At 44.0% G+C, this 23,821-nt stretch overlaps 1 protein-coding gene across 2 annotated transcripts in view; it reads left to right on the forward strand.

Annotated features, from left to right (window-relative positions):
- Nucleotides 1-23,821, forward strand: part of caskin1 (CASK interacting protein 1) — a 442,509-nt gene that overhangs the window by 363,831 nt on the left and 54,857 nt on the right. For both annotated transcript variants that reach the window (XM_068003445.1, XM_068003444.1), the window contains exons 9-12: nucleotides 1,293-1,387; nucleotides 4,653-4,770; nucleotides 15,128-15,346; nucleotides 21,473-21,571. In XM_068003445.1, coding sequence (XP_067859546.1) covers nucleotides 1,293-1,387; nucleotides 4,653-4,770; nucleotides 15,128-15,346; nucleotides 21,473-21,571 — 531 coding nt within the window. The remainder of the gene's footprint in view (nucleotides 1-1,292; nucleotides 1,388-4,652; nucleotides 4,771-15,127; nucleotides 15,347-21,472; nucleotides 21,572-23,821) is intronic.

Here is a 23,821-nt window from a genome sequence, read left to right on the forward strand (position 1 = left end):
TGAAAGGTTAAATGGGAACATAAAATAACATAGATCTGAGGGGCGATCCTATGACATGGTGCTCGCAGCAGGGAGTGAAGCTCACAGGTAGCACACCATAGGAAATCATGAGCCTGCACCCTATGGTTTTCCATTGATTTAAATTGATGGACTGAAAATCTTGGGCTCGAGATTTCGGCGAAGGGGGCCTAAAACAGTTGTTAGAAACCCCCCCCCCCTTATTTACATATGTAAACGCCTGCAGCCCGTCCCGCTGCTGTATTGGTCATCGCTACGCCCGTTTTTACACCTTTTCCTGACCTCCCTTGAAAAAAAAATGAAGCATCTTATTTTTTTAATGGCCCTGAAATCCCGCGGGGGTTCTCCGGGGGTCGCCACGGTAACCCTGGCAGCAGACCGGAGGAACTCCAGAGAAGCGTGGTAAAGCAGCCCTTTCCGCCATCTCTCTGGGGGATTCTGCCAGTCTCCCTCTTGAGTTACGGCAGGGGACTGGGGGGAAAAAAAATCCGCACCGAGTGTCAGGGGGTGTGTGTCTCCATAACCCTCCAGCCCCCTTCTCAACAAATATCAATCCAGCTCCTTTTAAAAGGTGCCAATTGACCCTGTGGCTCAGTGGGTTGCACCCTTGCCTCTGAGTTCGAAGATTGTGGGTTCAAGTCCCACTCCAGAGACCTGAACACATCAATCCAGGCTACCAGTGCATTACTGAGGGAGTGCTGCATTGTCTCTCGGATGTGATGTTAAACGTCTGCCCTCTCTGGTTGATGTAAAAGATCCCATGGTGCTATTTTGAAGAAGAGCAGGGGTGTTCTCCCTGGTGCCCTGGAAAATATTTCCCCCTCAACCAACGCCACCAATAACAGATGATCCTGTAATTATCACATTGCTGTTTGTGGGATCTTGCTGTGTGCAAATTGGCTGCTGTGTTTCCTCTGAGAGGCTTAGGGAGGTGAGATTTGATTCGGGTCTCGTAACCGGGCGGTATCACATCGGCCGCCAGTTTATACGCCCTGCCAAATATTCAGTTCCACTGAAGTCAATTAAAACAATATCAGGCTGGACACCAAGCGGAAGATGTGACACCCCCCGGTTTGGGTCCTCTGCCCAAGGCAAATTTCACCCCCGCCGCGCTTCAGGGGTCGTGTTTTGTCCGGGAGGGGGTGGGGTGGAGAGAACAGGGGACGCCCTTTCCTGCTGTACTCCAACACGTCGCCTGACAGCCCAGCGCAGCACCGTCACCGGCCCCCAGAAGTCATCCCTACAGATAATGGTTCCTGTTTGTGTTTTTTCAGATGCCTCAGCTGCCCTGCAGGTCAGGGCTGTAAAGGACTACTGTAACAATTATGACCTGACCAGCCTTAATGTGAAAACAGGAGACGTTATTACAGTAAGTGCGATATTTTAATAAACTTTCATATCCTACGATTTTGTGGGACTCGATATTTCTGATTTACACATTTTAATTTATCTGTCAGATTGACCCAAACAAATGGTTATTGCATTAAGAATCTCCAGATAAATCTCTGAACAGTATGGCTGTTCAACAAACTATATGATCATGATAATGTGGAATGCAGCACTTTTTCAAACTTTTTTTTTTACTTTGACCAAATAAAGAGACTTTAGGACTTTATCCATTTTCTGTTCGTCTTTTGCAAAGGACCATGGTCACCTTTTACAGTGGTGGGGTTGTGCTTATCGCAATATACCATTATTTTAGCCTATTGAAGTACATGGAAAGCTTTTTGGGGCATGGGCTGCCTGTATTAGTAAATTCCCCTGATCAGGACAGGCAATCCCTCTCTTGCCCTTAGCTTTCAACCTTTCTTTCTCTTTTCTTCTCTCAATCTTTCTTGCCTCTCCCTATTTTACTGATACTGTAGGCACTCTGCGCTTTCCTCTCTCTCATTCCAATTAAGCCCCAAACACAACGTCCTATGCACTCTTTCCCCTTCCTACACCTCCACAGGGTTGAAATCGAGGCTTATCACACAAACACTACTTCCTGACTTACTTGCACTTCTCTTGTATTCTTTTCAACCTTGGCCGTGCCCCTCACTATGGCCCTTGACCCTTCACCTCGGCTTCCCAATAAACAAATAGACCAGGCCGTGAAATGGCTGGAGTGCAAAGAAGGACCTCAGTGGCATGCAGGTGATTCTAATCTTTCAACGCATTAAGGCAACTGGTGCTGTAGGTTCTCCTACTTTCCTTTGTAGAGCAGAATTCAAAGTACAGGTAGCAGCAGAGGCTCAATTGTGCAGGCAATCGCAATAAGCTTCTGCTCGAGACTTTCCCTGATGTCAAGAAAGACCCCATACAACGTGCAAGGCCTCATCAGTGGCCTGTACAAATGGGCTAACGACATGTTTTTCCTCTGGCGACCCTTTGGAAACGCAGCCTGCTATCAGAGGGGATATTGTGGTCTGTGGAGCCCCAGACGAACATATACAAAATTGACGGGCAGGAAAAGACCAGATGGCCCATCAAGACTGCCCCACACACCATGATGGCAAGAGCATCCTGACTAAACACTTCCTCCCTCCCTCTCCCCCGTGTAATCTCCTGGGAAAGGCAAAAAAAAGAAAAATGTACCTAGGGCCAACAAGGGAAAAAAATTCCTCTCCGAACCCCCCTCCCCCCCGCCGTCAGGCGACCAAAACCAGCCCAGGAGATCACAAGGACCGAGTGTTATCAATAAAGACACTTACCTTCTATACGGTGCGATCTCAGCCCCAATCGAGAACCAGTCCAGCTCCCTCTTGAAGGCAAACAGAGAGTCACCACCCACCACTCCAGGCGGCAATGGATTCCAGAGGCCGTGTAATCATGGTGTTATGGGAAGGTGGTTGAGTGGAGGTGAGGTACTTCCTGACAGGAATGAAGGGAAAGGCTGTCGTGGACTCCTTCACTCCCCTCCCCGCAGTGGCCGGTGATAGAACAACACTGGTCAGGGACCTGGAAACAGGTCACCTGCTGCTTACCTTGTGTGGAGACGGTGAATGGCGCTGAAGGAGAAAGGGAGAGTGAACGTAGTAAATCCCTCAACAATCAATGCAACTCATGCTTCCACGGTAGCTGAAGAACATTGTTTCCGACAGGACAGTTTGTTATTCAGAAACTTTGAAGGGGATTAAGTTCCGATTTGCAAATAAGCTAATGTTTGCTTAGCAATGAGAGCGATGCCCGAAGCAATTAAAATGAGGCCCTTTCAGTCGGTCCCCAGCAATACCCCAGGAATGCAACAGGTGGTGCTACAGGCACAGCCATCACCATTAACAACATTCTTGCGGCATGAACCAGTTCCTAATCGATGGGCCTCAGCGACCACCACATCAATTAGCAGAGGAAATGTCTTTCATGAGGATAGTCAGATAGGGCTTTCCTGATGGTTGTTGAGGATACAATTCAGTGAGATACGGATAAATTAATTAGAATGTTTCAAAAGTGATTAATTGGCCCTGATTTTAACTCACCCCGCCCCCCATACCCTGCCTGGCGGAAACTGGGTGGGGGCAGTTAAAATAAGGCCAGTCATTTACTCCATCCAATCCCGCTGTGTCTTGATTTTAACCTGCTCTTCCTATCTCAATATTTCTAGATTTAGCTAGTCTTTTTTTTTTCCATTTTCTCACGTTAGATGTTTTCTCTTAGTTTTAGCGTAAACTGCTTTATCAAACAACAACAACAACAACAACAACAACAACAACTTGCATTTATATAGCGCCTTTAATGTGGTAAAACGTCCCAAGGTGCTTCACAGGAGCGATTATCAAACAAAATTTGACACCGAGCCACGTAAGGAGATATTAGGACAGGTGACCAAAAGCTTAGTCAAAGAGGTAGGTTTTAAGGAGCATCGTAAAGGAGGAGAGAGAGGTAGAGAGGCGGAGAGGTTTAGGGAGGGAATTCCAGAGCTTAGGGCCCAGGCAGCTGAAGGCACGGCCGCCAATGGTGGAGCGATTAAAATCGGGGATGCGCAAGAGGCAGGAATTAGAGGAGCGCAGAGATCTCGGAGGGTTGTGGGGCAGGAGGAGGTTACAGAAACGGGGAGGAGCGAGGCCAAGGAGGGATTTGAAAATAAGGACGAGAGTTTTAAAATCGAGGCGTTTCCGGACCGGGAGCCAATGCAGGTCAGTGATCACATGGGGTGAACGGGACTTGATGTGAGTTAGGATACGGGCAGCAGAGTTTTGGATGAGCTCAAGTTTATGGAGGGTGGAAGATGGGAGGTCAGCCAGGAGAGCATTGGAATAGTCCAGTCTGGAGATAACAAAGGCATGGATGAGGGTTTCAGCAGCTGAGGTATTTTCATTTTCAACTCTTTCGAAAACCTAATCGTGGAACGCACGGGGAAACAGATGTTCCTACAGGACGGAGTGGCACATTCACTAGAGAGGGCAGCACAAATTTAGACAATAATTAGCGAGGCTAGAGCTTTACTTGCCTTAAAGGTTCCTATGGGCCTCTCAGACTTACAGGCTGCATGTCCTGGACTGAGAGAAGGCCTCAGGCCTATTATTTATTTAACATACAGATTATTCAGTCCAACACAGCCCGACAGCATTCACCAAAGACCACAAAAGTCACCTAATTTTCTTCTGAAGATAAACATGTTTGAATTCATATTTTCTTCGATTTCCCTGAATCAGGTTCTAGAGCAGCATCCTGATGGGAGGTGGAAAGGCTGTATCCATGACAACAGAACTGGCAATGACAGGGTGGGCTACTTTCCATCATCTATTGCGGAGGTGATTAACAAGAGATCAGGTAAAATGCAGTTATGCCTCTTCATCTTTGTTACAGGAAGACTGATTAAATGCGCCTCGAGATGCAAAAACAAAAATATATCAAGATGCCGAGTCTTTTTTTTAATGAACTGTTTTTATTAATGATCTCCATTGTACCTGTTAAAGATTGAGGGAAATTGATGCATATTAATTTTCATTATTTGGTCATATCCAAAATGGGGATTTATGCAGCAATCGAACACTTCCAAATGTATGATTTGGTACCGATTCCTTTTACAAAATAGAAAATAATTTTTCTTGCTATTTTTTGGTTTTTATTTTTAAGTCAAAGCAAATTAAACTGAGCTCTATTTTGTATTTGCCAGGTTAACTAAATCATGATTAAATAAAATATAAATACGCAGATGGTTCACAAAATATATAGGTTTGCAAATGCAACTTCACGTAGTACGAAATATCTGTTGAAAGTTCAGCAAGTACCTTTTCTTTATTTATAAAAGGAAGTTCAAGGCTGGAGTTTGCAGTGTTTGTGTAAATGGTGATTGAGGTTGATGTGTTTGTGTAAATGGTGATTGAGGTTGGTGTGTTTGTGTAAATGGTGATTGAGGATGGTGTGTCTGTGTAAATGGTGATTGAGGTTGGTGTGTTTGTGTGAATGGTGATTGAGGTTGTAGTGTTTGTGTAAATGGTGATTGATGTTGGTGTGTTTGTGTAAATGGTGATTGAGGTTGGTGTGTCTGTGTAAATGGGGATTGAGGTTGGTGTGTTTGTGTAAATGGTGATTGAGGTTGGAGTGTCTGTGTAAATGGGGATTGAGGTTGTAGTGTTTGTGTAAATGGGGATTGAGGTTGGTGTGTCTGTGTGTCCATTGTTTGAGGCTGAACCAGATTGTTTGCCAGCTTGGCGTTCTATTTGATCCTGGGCTGAGTGACCGACCCCATATCCTCTCCATCGTTACAACCGCCTACTTCCACCTCTATAACGTCGCCCGTCTCCGCACCTGCCTCAGCTCATCTGCTGCTGAAATCCTCATCCATGCCTTTGTTACCTCTAGACTCGAGTTTTCCAATGCTCTCCTGGCCGGCCTCCCATCTTGCACCCTCAGTAAACTTGAGCTCATCTAAAACTCTGCTGCCCGTATCCTAACTCGCACCAAGTCATGTTCACCCATCACCCCCTGTGCTCGCTGACCTACATCGGCTCCCGGTCTGGGAACGCCTCAATTTAAAAATTCTCATCCTTGTTTTCAAATCCCTCCGTGGCCTTGCTCCTCCCTAATGCTGTAACCTCCTCCAACCCTACAACTCTCCGAGATCTCTTCGCTCCTCCAATTCTGGCCTCTTGCGCATCCCCGATTTTCATCGCCCCATCATTGGTGGCCGAACCTTCAGCTGCCTAGGCCCTAAGCTCTGGAATTCCCTCCCTAAACCTCTCTGCCTCTCCACCTCTCTCTCCTCCTTTAAGATGCTCCTTAAAATTACCCCTTTGCACAAGCTTTTGATCACCCGTCCTAATATCTCCTTACGTATCTCAGTGTCAAATTTTGTTTGATGATTGCTCCTGTGAAGCACCTTGGGACGTTTTACTATGTTAAAGGCGCTATATAAATGCAAATTGTTATTGTTTTTGTGTAAATGGTCTGAACGGTGGTGTGAGATTACAGCGACCATTGTGTTTCTTTAATTTTCTCCTCTCCAGTGACTGATTCTTCGTTTAATGAAATCTGTAATTGGGGTTGTTTCTCCTATTGTAAATACGAAAAAATTCCAGCTTTTAAGAACACATGATACGAACATGAGGGAGAAAGGAATAGAAGGATATGCTGATAAGGTTAGATGAAGAGGGGCGGGAGGAGGCTCGTGTGGAGCATAGACCACACGTTGGGCCGAATGGCCTGTTTCTGTGCTATACATTCTATGTAAGGGGAAATTTCCCAATAGACCATCTTTACTGAGAATGTCAAAGGGGATTGACTCAGTTCTAATCTCCCATCACCAGGAAACTCAGGCTAAGCTCTTGTTAGGAGGATCGCTGGTATTGGAAACATTGTGCTGAGTACCATAGTCAGCAGTTCAACTCAGAATTCTTGTTAAAGATAGAATTAGGAGATGCTATCCCTCATTGTGCTGTGTAGCTATCATGAACCTGCCATAGGCGTCTCAGCGAGCATCAACAAGAGAGAGGCAGTACCATCATTAATAAAGGGAGCACAGTGGGGAAAGGTTTCCCCTGTGCCTGAAACAGTCAGTGTGTTTGCAAGGAACTGGTTTACACAGGACTCTGAGGTCACAGAGGAGATCTTTGCCCAATGTATCAGGGGATTGAATCAGGGATGAGCTGCAGCTTCTAAGTTCCTAGTATTCAGATATTGGGAAAGATAAAGATCAAGCCTTCTCGCAGAAGCTTAGATTGCGAATTCTAGACTGTGAGGGAAGACAGATATAGTCTGCAACCTCACAGTATCAAGAGACCGGTAAGATATTGAGTGGTTTTACATTGAATATTCGGGTGCGGGAGAGTGCCTCTGAAATGGAGACTGATGATCTCTCTGTATCATTGTTCCCATTTCTGTTTCTTGGTGGCTCCTGAATAAATTGGGGAAAGGCCAATTTTACTAAGCTGAGAAATGATTTGGCAAAAGTGGACTGGAAACAGCTACTTGAAGGTAAATCAGTGTCAGAGCAGTGGGAGGCGTTCAAGGGGAAGATTCAAGGGGTTCAGAGTCAACATGTTTCCACAAAGAAAAAGGGTGGGACTGCCAAATGTAGAGCCCCCTGGATGACAAGGAGCGTACAGGGTAAGATAAGGCAAAAAAGGGAAGCTTATGTCAGACACCAAGAGCTCAATACTACAGAAAGCCTAGAGGAATATAAAAAGTTCAGGGGCGAAATTAAAAAGGAAATTAGGAAAGCAAAGAGAGGGCATGAAAAAATACTGGCAAGTAAAATTAAGAAAAATTCAAAAATGTTTTATAAATACATAAAGAGCAAGAGGAAAACTAAGGAAAGAGTAGGGCCTATTAGAGACGAAAAAGGTAACCTATGTGTGGACACGGGTATGGCTCTTAATGAATACTTTGCGTCTGTCTTCGCAAAAGAGGGGGACGATACAGAGATTATAGTTAAGGAGGAGTGTAAAATATTGGATGGGATAAACATAGTGAGAGAGGAAGTATTAAGGGGTTTAGCATCTTTGAAAGTAGATAAATCTCCAGGCCTTGGTGAAATGTATCCCAGGCTGCTAAGAGAAGCAAAGGAGGAAAGAGCGGAGGCTCTGATCATCAGGCGTGGTGCTGGAGGATTGGAGGACTGCTAACATTGTACCGTTGTTTAGAAAGGGAGAAAGAGATAGATCGAGTAATTATGGGCCAGTCAGTCTAACCTTGGTGGTGGGCAAATTATTGGAATTGATTCTGAGGGACAGCATAAATCTTCCTTTAGAAAGGCACTGATTAATTAAGGACAGTCAGCATGGATTTGTTAAGGGAAGGTCGTGTCTGATTAACTTGATTGAATTTTTTGAGCAGGTAACAAGGAGGGTCGTTGAGGGTAACGCGTTTGATGTAGTGTATGTGGCTTTTGATAAGGTCACACATGGCAGACTGGTCAAAAAAGTGAAAGCCCATGGGATCCAAGGGAAAGTGGCAAGTAGGATCCAAAATTGGCTCAGTGACAGGAAGCAAATGTAATGGTCGATGTGTGTTTTTGCGACTGGAAGACTGTTTCCAGTGGGGTTCCGCAAGGCTCAGTACTAGGTCCCTTGCTTTTTGTGGTATATATTAATGATTTGGACTTGAATGTGGGGGGCTTGATCAAGCAGTTTGCAGATGATATAAAAATTGGTCATGTGGTTGATAGTGAGGAGGAAAGCCGTAGACTGCAAGAAGATATCAATGGACTGGTCAGGTGGGCAGAAAAGTGTCAAATCCAGAGAAGTGTGAGTTAATGCATTTGGGGAGGGCAAACAAGGCAAGGGAATACACAATAAATGGGAGAATACTGAGAGGTGTAGAGGAAGAGAGGGACCTTGTAGTGCATGTCCACAGATCCCAGAAGGTAGCAGACAGGTAGATAAGGTGGTTAAAAAGGTATACGGGATACTTTCCTTTATTAGCTGAGGCATAGAATATAAGAGCAGGGAGGTTATGCTAGAACTGCATAAAACATTGGTTAGGCCACAGCTTGAGTACTGCGTGCAGTTCTGGTCACCACATTACAGGAAAGATGTGATCACACTAGAGAGGGTACAGAGGAGATTTATGAGGATGTTGCCATGGCTTGAGAATTTTAGCTATGAAAAAAGATTGGATAGGCTGGGGTTGCTTTCTTTGGAAGAAAGGAGGCTGAGGGAAGGTTTAATTGAGGTATATAAAATTATGACAGGACTAGATAAAGTGAATAGGGAGGACCTATTTCCCTTAGCAGAGGGGTCAGTAATCAGGGGGCATAGATTTAAAGTAATTGGTAGAAGGATTAGAGGGGAGCTGAGCAGAATGTTTTTCACCCAGAGGGTTGGTGGGGGTCTGGAACTCACTGCCTGAAAGGGTGGGAGAGGCAGAAACCCTCAACTCATCTAAAAAGTGCTCTTGAAGTGCCGTGACCTACAGGGCTACGGACCAAGTGGGATTAAGTTGGATAGCTCTTTTTCGGCCGGCACGGACATGATGGACCGAATGGCCTTCTTCTTTGCCGTAACTTTCTATGATTCTCTGATTCTAAGTCCTAGCCATTGAGGCACAGTCTGACAGCAAATTATGGGATTTCCACCAATGTGGCTTTCTGATCCCGTTGAGTGTCTGGAAGTGATCAGCTCTGGGTTGTGATGGTGGGAGAGTGGTGCGTCTGCCATGGGCAAAAGTGATAGCACATACGAGAACCTCCAGACCCGACCATCACAGACCCCTCACCCCGTTCCCAGACCACTCGCAGCAGCAGAGAGTGTAGATACCCTTCCCTCTTCTCTCAAGGAGACTACCAGGGAATACACATATTAAACATTATTTTAACTTTAATTAAAAAGCCGCCCACCTATTAGACCATGGTTCCAGTGACAGATCTCCACTCACAGATGCCGTGATAAAGGAGACTCCCGAGATGGGATTTGGAATCACTTGTCACATGGAGAGGAGGATGCTTAGCCTCTCGTCCACATACATCAATATTGTCTTTTTCTGTTCAGACAGGAACCTTCCATTGGTTTACAGAGGGATTTGCGACTAAAACTGAACAGATCTGGTTGGGATAATTCAGAGTTGTAAGACAGCTCAATTCTCGTCCCTAATAGCGGCTATCATTTCAGGGCTGTTTCTGTCTGAACTCTGACCTAAGGACAGGGACTTTAATGGGTCCCTAGCCAGGGCTTGCTCGTTAGATATAAGCCAATCGAGTCAAAGAAGTCAGTCAGGTGCCAACAGGGGTGTGGAGTTCTTTTAAAGCATCCGGTCTGTCACGATGTGTGCTGTAAGCTTCACATTCCCACTGCCTGGGTTTATTTAGCAGTTTTATGTCCCCCAAATGATTTGGTACATTCGATGAACTTAAAATTGTGTGGTTTCATTATCAAGTATCTTCTTTTTAATTCATTCTCGGGATGTGGGCGTTGCTGGCAAGACCAGCATTTATTGCCCGTCCCTGGTTGTCCTGACTGAGTGGTTTGTTTCAGAGGGCAGTTAAGAGTCAACCACATTGGTGTGGGACTGGAGTCACATGTAGGCCCAGGCTGGGTAAGGACGGCAGGTTTCCTCCCCTAAAGGGACATTAGTGAACCAGGTGGGTTTTTACAACAATCCAACAGCTTTTTATTTACTGATTTTTTTAAACTGAATTCAAATTCTCAAATTGCCATCTGGATTTGAACTCACGTTCACTGGATTATTAGTCCCGGCCTCTTAACCACTCTGTCACCATACCCGTAACCTGGTCTCTTCGCAGTTGTAATACCAATGTTTAAACATATGTGAATTAGCAAAGTAAGGCCTATGATATTTGTAATCATTTAGACTAATCTAGACCAAGTTATACACAGCTTCCCTGGTGGGTCCATTAGTAAAGGCAGCATGCAACATGTAACTGAGCTATTTAAAGCAGAAGGTGTCAGGTTTGATTCTACCCCTGTGCTGAGTTACTGATCTCAACGAGCAGGGGCACTACAATCGACCTTTGGTGCTCTGCATCAGAGAGGGGGGAAATTAGCCAGTGACCTCTGCTGAAAGTGTGTGCGTGGGTAAACAAAGGCTGAGGACAAGATCGGGCTTGACTGTGATGCCCCTCACTGTCAAATGGCTTAGCTGTGCTCACCGTTGAAGCCCACAGGCGAAGAATGGTCTTTGGCGTGAGGCATGACTGGTTCCCATAGAAACCATGGGCAGGATTTTAACTGCCAAGTCCAGTTGGGTTCGGAGCTGGAGGGGTGAGGAGGAGGAGGAGGAGGGGGGGCAAACAAAATCGCATTTTTGTGGAGCGGGAGGGAATCCTGGCTCCGACCCACCGAGAAACGGGCACGGCCCAGACCCACCTGGGTGCGTGCGTGGATCAAGAAGCCGGAAGTCCCGCCGGCAATTAAATCCGGCGGGCTGATAACTAAAGGGGCAAATGTACCTCACTGAGGTACTTACGGTAGTTTATTTTTTGTATGCAATCGTTTAGAGCCTTCCCTCGGTATACAATGGCGGGAAGGCTCTAAACGATTGCCTTTCCCCTCAGAGCCTTTGCGGCGGCCGCACCCAGCCTCAGTGCGTCCCTGAGCACGTAGCCCTGGACCCTGGCCAGTCTGCAACACTCGGTCCTTTTTTTTTCCAAATGTGTAGCTCCTCTCTGCTGCCAGGCAGTCAGCCTGTCAATCTGGCTGGATGCCGGGTGCGAAACCCGGAAGAGGCATTGATTGGTCTCGTTAAGGTCGTGATGGCAGACCTACCTCCCTTCCGAGTTTCGCATCCACAAATCCTACCCCCGCCCCCTGGCCCCCCCCCCCACCCACCCCCAGCTCTCCTCCCACCGACATGCCCCATGAGTTGGTACCTTCAGGAGAGGAAGGGAGAAAACATATTTAACAAATTACCTCCTCCAGGGATTCAGAAGGGAAGGACATGACCAACATGCCATCCCGAAGTAGAATTAATAACCAATAAATAAATCAAAGCAAATAAATCTCCACATAGATGGATTGCATTATGGAAGAGAACCAGTGGTTGCCTGTTTGTTACTGTCCTTGGAACCAGGACTACCTATTTACACAGTAGTCAATAATGTATAGATGTGTTTATAGACCGACCTGCGAGGTGAATTCAAACGTTCATTCATTTAACCAAGTTTCAGATGATCAGTACGAGGCCTCCTCCACGCAGGGCTACCATCTCTCAAGGAATTTAAACCTGGCACTGACAGTCTTACCTAAAAGGGGTACCGTTTTCAGGCATATCTTCTGCACGCACTGTATGCATTAGAGGACATTAGGGGCTGTCTGCAACTTCATTTCACCCCAGAGGACATTGGTGCGTTAAAAATGCATTAGCAGACAATTTGCGTTGGTAAAGCATTTAATAATGTATAATCATTTCAGCATCTCAGATGTGGGCCCCTGTTTAATAACTGGAGGGATAGCAGCAGCCTGATGGATTTAGGGAAAGAGGTGCATTAATTATTCAAACTGTTTACCTCCACGCTCGATTATCTTTCCGACTGATGTCAAAGAAAAGAAAATCGGACGGGTTGTAAATGAGCTGATAATTCGCTAAGAGCCCATTTCACGCTTTTGGCGTAGACGAATTTAAACCCCTCCCACCTCATATCATTGCCTTTACTATTTTGCCTGACAGATTATTCTAAACATTTAACCACCCTTTGAGTAAAGAACGTCTTTCTAAAATATCTCTTTCGAATTGACTTCTCACTGTTTTATATCCTGTGCCACTACTGGCCTGTCTGAAAGGAATATTCTGGGTTCACTGTGTTATGTAATACGTGACGTAGGTTCCCCCATTAACCTCACAGCTCGTCCCTTTATATTTGGGACCCTCTGACCAGCGTAGCAGTCTCATCGGGCTCGAAATTGGTCTTCCGCAGCCCGGTTAACACCCTGTCCGATTTTATTTTCCATTGACTTCAGTGTAAAAGAAAATATGTGAATTTTTTGGAAAATTTAGCCTTAAATTGCTAAATAAATGTCTCACAAGCTTCAAATCTTTAAATCGTCAAAGCTTTATTAGCCGAGGCATAGAATCTAAGAGCAGGGAGGTTATGCTAGAATTGTATAAAACACTAGTTGGGCCACAGCTTGAGTACTTTGTACAATTCTGGTCACCACATTACAGGAAGGATGTGATTGCACTGGAGAGGGTACAGAGGAGATTTACAAGGGTGTTGCCGGGACTGGAGAATTTTAGCTGTGAGGAAAGATCGGACAGGCTGGGATTATTTTCTTTGGAACAGAGGAGGCTGAGGGGAGATTTAATTGAGGAGTATTAAATTATGAGGGGCCTAGATAGAGTGGACAGGAAGGACCTATTTCCCTTAGTAGAGAGGTCAATAACCAGGGGGCATAGATTTAAAGTAATTGGTAGAAGGATTAGAGGGGAGTTGAGGAGAAATGTTTTCATTCAGAGGGTGGTGGGGGTCTGGAACTCACTGCCTGAAAGGGTGGTAGAGGCAGAAACCCTCATCGCATTTAAAAAGTACTTGGATGTGCACTTGAAGTGCAGTAACCTACAAGGCTACGGACCAAGAGCTGGAAAGTGGGATTAGGCTGGATGTCTCATTTTCGGCCGGCACGGACACGATGGGCTGAATAGCCTCCTTGTGTGCCATAAATTTCTATGATTCTATGAAATCCCCAACAATGACCTCTAATTGTCACTAGAAGGGCTGCTTGCTTCATTTTTTCCTGTCAAAATCCCATTGTCTGGTTGAATCGCCTATTTTGCAAGCCATTGTACACTTAGTGATAAACCAGGATAACCACATGCATTAGACCATACCATTGGACTGTATGTATTACGGTACCACTTTGCCTGTACTAAATTTTTTCCTTTAAAAATCAGGGGGAAAACACTCCTTATAAACCCCAAAGTAACTAATGATAAACATTTACATGTTTTTGACAAGCAACGAGTATCTTACTAATATTATAATAACTCATGACCTCGTCAAGTAGAAGATCTCAACTGAGAAAGGGGAAAACATAATTTTAATCATTAAATTTAAGGCATAGGTTGAACGTTTTAAAACTTTAACCAGGATCTCAAAAAGTTGTTATGATCTGGAATGCACTGCCACAAAGGGAGGTGGAAGCAGATTCAATAGTAACTTTCAAAAGGGAATTGGATAAATACTTGAAAAGGAAAAAATTGCAAGGCTATGGGGAAAGAGAGGGGGAGTGGGACTAATTGAATAGCTCTATCAAAGAGCCAGCACAGGCATGATGGGCCGAATGGCCCCCTTCTGTGCTGTATGATTCTATGAAGTGCCGATTAACTGTCAGAACATAAAAAGAATTCTGTGTAGATGGGATTCACTCAGAAAGAAAGCTTAGCAACAGCTTACTGTCACATAGGAGCAGAAACACTTTATTGAAGTAAGATAACAGTTGAGCATAGAAACTGTTGTAGAAACCATGTAGAAACCTGGAGATTAAAATACAAGATAAGAAATCCTGTGTCACTTGTGTCACAAGTAATGATAATGATAGAGTAGATAGAGAGAAACTATTTCCCCTGGTGGGGGGGAGTCCAGAACAAGGGGGCATAACCTTAAAATTAAAGCTAGGCCGTTCAGGGGTGATGTCAGGAAGCACTTCGTCACACAAAGGGGAGTGGGAATCTGGAACTCTCTCAAAAAGCTGTTGAGGCTGGGGGTCAATTGAAAATTTCAAAACTGAGACGGATAGGATTTTGTTAGGTAAGGGTATTGAGGGTTACAGAACCACGGCGGATAAATGAAGTTAAGGTACAGATCAGCCATGATCCAATTGAATGGCGGAACAGGCTCGAGGGGCTGAATGGCCTCCTCCTGTTCCTCCATAATGTAAGTGAGAAGATGGGGGTGAAAAGTGGCCTATGTCTGTGATAACCACTTCTGGCACCAAGTAGGGTCAAGGATGACTATTAATTTGTTCATAAGCTCAGTTACTCACTGTATACAGATGCCTGCCTAAAAGAACAAGCCTTGAAGCCAGAAATGTACAAAATGGTGCAGCCTTTGAAAATATTATTAGGTGCTGATCAGCACATTTGTTGTACTAACACAATACGGTGTTCCAGAACATGGTAATGGTTAAAAGGCTCTACTATTATTTGCTTACAACATTTAAGTTTGGTTTTTTTTTGTTGTTACTTTCTACATTTTGCTTTTTCTTTTTTTTCTTCTTTGTTTCAATGTTTTTAGGTTCTTGGGACGCAGTTATTTATGCTCACAGTTCTCAACAATATCACAAGATTCAGCTCACGGCCTATGGCACAGCAATTGTCAATGGCGACTCCTCTCATCACTTTAGTTCCCTGCCGCCACCCCCTCCACCTCCACCTTTCCATCATCAGCCACTGTTCAGTTCCTTTGGTTACCACAGAACCAATAGCACAATAGAGGAACTACCACACGGACAAGGTAGTCTATCAAAACGCTTCTTCTTTTATTTTCCCTCAGGGTTTCCCAAAAGGTAATCTCCACAAGGTGCCTTCCCAGTTTAGTTTGGGAACCAATAAATCTCCAACCTGCGAAACACTAAAGCCAGAAATGTGTTGATTTCTCCCCTCTAACTTTATTAGTTACTTCTGGGAAACCCTGTGTCATTTGTATGAGAAACAAATGTGCATTAATTTTCATGTGTTTCATTTTTAAGTTCCTTTGTTTTGTTGAAGGGTGGCTCATGTTTAAAAGAATTGACAGGGTAACATAATAAAATAATAATATTTGTATTTAGATAGCATCATACTATATCAAATGGCAAAAGAACCAGAGGTAAGCTAAGTAGAAATTATTTTAACGCAGCGAGCAGTTGTGATCTGGAATGCGCTGCCTGAAAGGGCGGTGGAAGCAGATTCAATAATAACTTTTAAAAGGGAATTGGTTAAATACTTGAAAGGGAAAAATTTGCAGGGCTAGGGGGAAAGGGCAGTGGAGTGGAGCTAATTGGATAGCTCTTTCAAAAAGCCGGACAGGCACGATGGGCTGAATGGCCTCCTTCTGTGTTGTATCATCCTATGACTCTATGAAAACGTGTCAAAGCACTTCACACAATGGGGGTAATTTTGACTTTTAGCGATAGTGTAAAACGGGCGATAGTGAGTCGGCAGATCGGGAGAGATGTAAAACGGGCTGCCGACTCACTATCACCCGCTTTACACTATCGCTCAAAGTCAAAATTACCCCCAATGAGTTACTTTTTGAAGTAAAGTGAATTGTTATGTAGGGAACAAGTCCCGTAGTTGGGACTTTGGGAGCTCCAATAAAAATCTGATCTCATTTATTGTCACTCGATAGCAGGTTTTCTCTGTAACATTCACAGCCCCTTTGGACGACCTTGTCTTATGATAATGGCTCTATAACTGTCCCTGTAAAACAAATAAGTTAGTGTGGAAAGCTCACACATTATAACGTTGATGGGGGACGTGATCCAGGCTTCTTAAAATGTTAATGGAAAATGAAGTGAGGGAAGGCAAATGGATATGGAGAAGTTCTTTATGCAGAAGCTGTAGAGGCAAATTATGGGATGTGAATGGAAGCTGATGAAGTATAGGAGCTAAATACAGCTAAAGGTATAACTATTTCAAACTTAGAGTTGCTAACTTATGGGATAGACTGCCTTCTAACACAGTGAATGTGGACTCAGTCCAAACATTTTAAATGGGCAGATTTTCCAGAAAGAAGTTAATTCATCACCAAATATAAAGGAGGAAAGGCCACCTAGCTTGACTGGCAGTGTTGTGTGATTGCCCTGCACACTTCCAGACAACAAAGTAGATGCCTACTCAAGACTGCACACACTATCCTGCCGAATGAGATGGGGATGCAATCTGTTGGAGTCTCGGAATAGTGGAACATGGCCTCTTCCCTGTGATCTTCAACACATTGATTTCTCTCCTGGTGGCCAACTACATGAGTGGATTTAGCAAAGGGAGTAGATTATCTAACTGCCCACTCTTGGATGGCTCCTGGAACAAGCAAACTGGTGAATGGGGAAGGAGAGAAAGTACTTTAAGAAGGATGACCTTCCCTTGATGGCTCAGTGAGTAGCAGAGTTATCTGATCTCATTTGGGTAAGAGCATGGGAGGGGGCTACAATTTGCCTCAACACCACTGGGAAAGGGAAGGGAAAATCAGCCATGGTTCTGGGGTCTTGATCGCTATCCAGTGATCCCTGCTAGAAGTGCATGTATGTGGACAGCAGACAAGGGCAGAAACAGGCTTCTTGAGTGATGTCTGCCTGCTGTTCCATATCGCCTTACTGTCGAGGCTCATATATGGATAATGGCCATTTGAGCAAGGTACTAGAAGGCAACCAAAAGCCCATGGAAACTGTAACCCAGCAAGGATTCAACATCTTCGGGAGAGGTGGAGGGGAGAAAAATTGGCAAAAAAAAAGGAGGAATGTAACGCTCAACAAGAAAGGTATGTATAAATCTACTTTACTCATTCATGTATTATACTTATACACAATATAATGTATCCTTGAGATCTGTTGTACATTTCATATGTAGGTTTTTCAGCTGTTTTGTCTAGACAACCAACGACAAGGCTGGAATAGTTGTATGTGTTGTTTTGGATTTTCCCAACTTACCTTAGAGCTCGGCTGTTGAGAAGTGAAAGCACGTTTTTCATACAAAGGCTAGTGGAAATCGGTAACTCTCTCCCCCCAGAAGGCTATGGATGTTGGGTCAATTGAAATTTTCGAGACTGAGATCCATAGATTTTTGTTAGGTGAGGGTACCAATGGATATGGAGCAAATGCGGGCAATTGGAGTTGAGTTACAGATCAGTCATGACCTGATTGAATGGCGGAACAGGCTCAAGGGGCTGAATGGCCAACTTCTGCTCCTTTCCACCTTCCTAAAGCTATGTGCGCTGCCATCTTGAATAGCTTTAGAAATCAGCCAATCTCCGACTCCAAATAACCTAAGATTAAAGTTGCCTGACCCCACAGTTTCTATTGTTGAAATCAAGAGTTCGGTGCAATCCTTTTGCAATGAAATCTTGTTTACCACAATAGGATGTAACTATATCAAGAGTTGCTGGCCGATTTATGCATAGAGGGCCATTAAACTCGCCATTATTTTGCCAGAAAATTCTGGGCCAAATATATCCAACTAACGATTAAATCATGGAAGAAGCAAATGAATCTTAAAACACTGTGGCACATCAATAAATACTTCTTGCTTTAAAAAAAAACTACATGCTAGCACATTTTGCCAGCACCTTCAGTGAACCCTGGTAATCCAATAAAAACCCATTGCATTTTTTTTCTCGCTGTTACCATGACAACACATAGCAGCGGGGAATCAATCAGAGAAAGGAAGCTTTCCTGTTCAGAGTAACTGACAACAGACATCATTGACTTCATCACATCTCGGCAAATATTACACGGCATAATTTGCAGTCGGCAAGACTTCAAGCTATAAAGTGTGGAGTGCCCCCTGTGGCTGACTTATAGCAGAAAGCAATACACATACAGCATTTCAATTAGCTGTAAAAGAAACTCCCTGATGCATGAATTTGAAGTGAATAAACTATGCTTTAATCATCCTTTATGTTACTGGGTTTTCTTTAATAGAACTCAAATTACAGTCATGCTGTCCAGATATGCAATCCCACTTCAAAGAGTGCGAATTCTGAGTTGCTAATGTTCGAAGGCAGATCCAAGATCGCTCATTAAATCACTGAACATCTTTTTAATTTTCAATATTCTCTCAAAAGCTGCAATTGTAAATACTAAACGTGGTATCATGTATTTTTTCTCTCTGAGCTAGAAGTCGTCACATTTAGAATTAACTATCTCTTTATCTTTGGCTGACTGCTTCTATTGGCTTGTTATGTACATGTTTGGTTTAACGTTGACTGTTGGACCCCCTGGTGGCGGTGACTCAAGGGGTACATGCACTGTACGCTGCGGTATTGAGCCGTCCCCCCCCAGGAGGGTCAGAATAGATCCAACAGTCAACTGAAATTCAACCTCTGTAGCAGTGTAAATGATGGGACTTCTTCCCTCCGAATCACCTCCGGGAAACGTAAAGCCACCTCAGGGCTAGGTTTATGCAAGGACCAATTTATAGGCAGTGCAGTGTACCTTCACTAGGTGCTTGCTGGCAAAATGAGCCCTCCCAAGTCAGCATGCATTCTGCAACAACAGATGTAATTTTTGGATGTCAGTCTGTAAGTGGAACTGCAGTTTACACATGCAAAGTAGAATAAAAGTGTCTTTCCGTCAAGTGAAGAGGGTAGAGAGAACAGTGGAAAGCCAGCTGAAGTTCCTCTGCTCTGTTAATTCCGCGGCCTTTAGGTTTAAAGTTAACATTGTCCCTCAGTGCTTTTCAAGATGACCCTCAAAGTTCGAGGGGTCACACTAGAAAGTGTCAGCTGTGGCTTAGTGGTCGTACTCTCGCCTCAGAAGGTCGTGGGTTCGAGTCCCACTCCAAAGACTTGAGCACAAAATCTAGGCTGACACTCCTGTGCAGTACTGAGGGAGTGCTGCACTGTCGGAGGTGCCGTCTTTTGGATGAGACGTTAAATCGAGGCCCTGAATGCCCACTCAGGTGAATGTAAAAGATTCCATAGCACTTATTTTGAAAAAGAGCAGGGGAGTTCTCCCCTGTGTCTTGGCCAATATTTATCCCTCAGCCAACATCACTAAAACAGATTATCTGGTCATTATCACATTGCTGTCTGTGGGACCTTGCTGTGCGCAAATTGGCTGCCATGTTTCCTACATTACAACAGTGACTACACTTCAAAAAGTACTTTATTGGCTGTGAAGTGCTTTGAGACGTCCTGAGGTCATGAAAAGCGCTGTATAAATGCAAGTCTTTTTATTTTATTTATTGGGTAATTAATGTCGCACGGGCATATCAAATGAAACTATTCCCTCCAGCTCTTGGGCAGTTATTTGGATGGCACTATAACAATAGCCGTGCAATGCTCTTTGACCCAGTTTCAGGAGGATGTTTATTGTATAAGGGTCTAGAAAGACTTATAATGGTTCATATGACAAAAGACTTTGCCTGTCTATAGCTGACATTAATGGGGGTGGAGATTAATGCAATGCAGATATAGTTGGAACAAGTCATTGGATTCCACGTGCTATGAAACTAGAATTGGTAAGCAATCATATTCATGACATACTTCTAAAGCTGTCAGAAATGAACCCTTTAAAGTGCTGCATTTACGCTATTGTGATCAAATAAAAGATAAGTAGAATTGCATGCTTTTTAGTAATTCAGACAATACAATTATAAATGTTCTACGGTTCCCTTTTCTAAAGCTTTCCTTCAAAGGATATCAGAGTCCTTAAAAAGTCAACTGTATGCCCATTTTTCCAGGTGATCTAGCAGCTTTTGTCCATTTCCCTAGGTGACCTAATAACTGTGTAGCTATTTCTCCAGGTGATCCAGCAGCTATGTACACATATTCTGAGGTGATCTGGTAGCTTTCAACCCATTGTCTCTGATGACCTATTGCCTTTGTGCCCAGTCCCCAGATGATCTAGTATCTGTGTGTTCATTCTTCCTGGTGATCCAATAGCTGTGTGCCTATTTTCTCTGGAGATCTGGATCTAGTGATTCTTTATCATTTTCCCAGGTAAACTAATACCATGTGCCCATTTGCCAGGTAACCTTTTGGTTTTATATACAAACAATACAAGAATCAAGGTGAAGGAAAATTGAGTTGTATAGAAATATTGTGCACAGTGACTGATTAATTTTAATGACTGATTAACTTTCAATGATATTTGTATTTCTGTGTGAAGTTTTCTCCTCATCACCTGTAATGTGTCTGCTCTGTGTGTCCCTGTGTGTTTTGAGGGATGTATCTGCGTTTCTTGTTTGAAGTACGTCTGCTTTCTAGGACTCTGGTAGCCTACAGCCCTGGGCGTTCTAATTCAATCACTCAATTAAATATGTTAGAGTCCTATGGCTGGTTGTCACTCCAATCTGCCTTCAGCGTAGAGAGAGAGAGAGGGAAAGGGAGCATGTTCCATTCCTAGCCTAGGCCACAAGTGGAAGTATCTCACTGTGGTTGGATGCCCATCTCCAGGGGCAGTGAAATGGAGGGGAGAGGAGAGGGAAGGTCTATCAGCATCAAAGTAGGTCACATCTTTAAACCAAAAGCTCCTAAAGAACGAGACTTGTTGAGCGTGAAGAAAGGATAGAAATAAAGTGGTGAAAATAATCATTCACTAGGCTCAAGCCTTGCTTATAACTCCTCACCAATGGTGCGGGGAAATGGCATTGATCATTGATGATAAAGATCATTAATAGGAAATTCTAACCTGCTGATTTAGTTTTCTTTGCTGATTTTTTTTTTTGCTGAGCTTTACAACACAAAATCACGCAAAGTGAACCGTTGGGTTTCACATCAAATCAGTCCCTTTCTGCTCTGTGCCGATGATAGAGGTTTAGAAGGACAATGCAAGAGTCTGTCCTATTACTGTTAAAACAACAAAGTTTGATCTGGAATGTAAAAAGGGAGGGAGGGAGGGGAAAAAAAAGGAAATTCAAAATTTGACTGACATTCCTGCAGGTTCCCGAGGTTCTGAATCAAGCCCTTCCCATCTGTCTCCGGTGCAACCAACCACGACCACTCCTGAGGAGATCTGGGTGCTACGGAAACCATTTGCAGGTAGATTCAGTGAAAATGTCTCCAACTGCATTTCATTTCAGCTTCAGTAATGAATTCTGACAGCCTCGATATAATTCCTTATTGGGCGTTATATCCAAGGCACAACATCAGTTTGGCATTTTGGCACCAATTGGCGGTAATTTGTCAGTACATCTCTATAGGTTGCCATTTCCTCGAGCTCAGCTGATTCTCTGGTAACTAGCTATAACCTCATTTTCCAACTCTAGCATCCAGTTTGCCAAACTCTACTCACAAAATAGCTCAGGTTGCATTATTGCCCTGTTATGTCCTGTAACATATTAGCCTGGCAGCAGGAAACTCCCATTCTACTGTACTGTACTATCATACAGGGGTCCGAACAGGTCCAAATCCTGGCCTGGAATCTGCAACAGAAATCCTGGAGCTGGCATGAATTGGTTCAATTCAAATTGGCTGCCAAACTAGTTAGCGAGTGACTTATCTGTCAAATCAACCCAACTAACTAGGCCATACATGAAAAACTTGTTGAATTGTTGGGCCCAAAGCTCATTGTGTACCTGGCAGATAAAATCAACCTCCTACAGTTTGCTTCATTGTGTTGATGTCAGCATGTATGCATAGTAATGTCAAATGTAATGTATCTTACTGTTGTAGAGTCAGTGCCTCGTGGCAATTTTAGAACTCACTGCAAAATCCCTTCTGGATGTCGGATTCCACTCAGGGGAGTGGGACTAATTGGATAACTCTTTCAAAGAGCCGGCATAGGCAAGGTGGGCCGAATGGCCTCCTTCTGTGCTGTCTGATTCTATGAAGTTGGATTTTAATTTGAAATATTTGACCAGATATTCATCCAATCAGATCACATTTTCATAAAACTGTTGCTCAATTAGGTTGCTGCAAGATTATAGGTGCAAAAACAGGAAAATATGCAACATGAATTGACCTTAATTAAGACATAGAACCTGACACCCGAGAACGATATGATTAAAACAAAAATGGGTTAACAGCTCTGTTAAACTACCGGAGAGAAAAATCACATTAAACAACTGTACGAAAACATCACTAACAATAATTTCTCCTCATGTGTCTTTGGGCTTCGTGACTTTTGCAGTACTTTTTACATAGCTTTGTCTACTGTTTAATTGTTCTCTTGTCCCCTACTTAAGGGCCAAATCGGCCAGCAAAAACCTGTGGATTCATGCATTCTCACAATTTCAAAGTTAAACAGTGGTTTGATGAGGTTAAGTGACCTCAGTTTCGGCAGACAAACAAAGCAACCCGTTTAACGGGTTCATTTATGGGTGAACAGGGTTAAACAAAATAATTTCAAAACGAGAGGGACGATTTTTTTTCATTGCTCCGCCGGGCGGGAGCGGGATGGTGGTGCCATGGAGGTAACGGCACAGCACTTACTACCCATTTCCGGGTGGCACAGGGAACACTAGAAACTGGGATGGGCTCCTCATTAGCCCATTCCAAAATCAGGGTCCTATGACGTCAGTGGGACCCTGATGCAATTTTCAGGTACAATGGGCGGAGCACGCACTGCGCACACTCCACGCACTGGCACTTGGCGTTGAGCGGCCTAACCAGTGGCCCTTAAAGGGACCCACTGCATCCCGCTCCAAAAAAAAAACCAAGGCTTTTAAACGAGAAACAAACACCCGGATACCCGGCCCTCCCCCTGGGATCGCTTCTTCTCTCCCTCCCCCCCCCCCCCAGCCCCCGCCCCCGCCCCCTTCTAATTTACCTCGCTCGGCTGCATTCTGTGGTGGAGGCCCCAGATTTCCCAACCCCCACCAATCAGTGAGCTGCTCTAAACGCCCGAGCAGCTCGCCAACAGAATGCTAATGAGACCCGGCCACAAAAAGGAAAGAATGAGTTTGGCTTTTAACCTGTTCCTGGGCTGAAAATACTTGGGTGGCAGATTGGAAATTCCTCTAATCATCGATGAACACACGTGCGTAATAAAACCCACAATGGATGAAACCAAACTGTGCGATTTTAGTCACGATGTGCCTCATCGATATTAAATCCCTTTGTTATCTGATCATAGATATTACCCCAGTTATCTTCGACTTTGCTTAACTGTGATTTCAAACCAAACAGAATTATCCAGCTCTGAATAATGACTGTTATTAACACCCCATAAATTACTCTGTGGCTCAGCCACTGGTCTGTGAGAGAAATAAAATGCTTGGAAATGTGCTGAAAAGGCTTTTAATCAAGTAAGACTCACCCCAGCTTTTTCCTCTGTGGGTTTAGTTTTAA

The sequence above is a fragment of the Heptranchias perlo genome, chromosome 22 (assembly GCF_035084215.1).
Source record: "Heptranchias perlo isolate sHepPer1 chromosome 22, sHepPer1.hap1, whole genome shotgun sequence".
Classification (NCBI taxonomy): Eukaryota; Metazoa; Chordata; class Chondrichthyes; order Hexanchiformes; family Hexanchidae; genus Heptranchias; species Heptranchias perlo.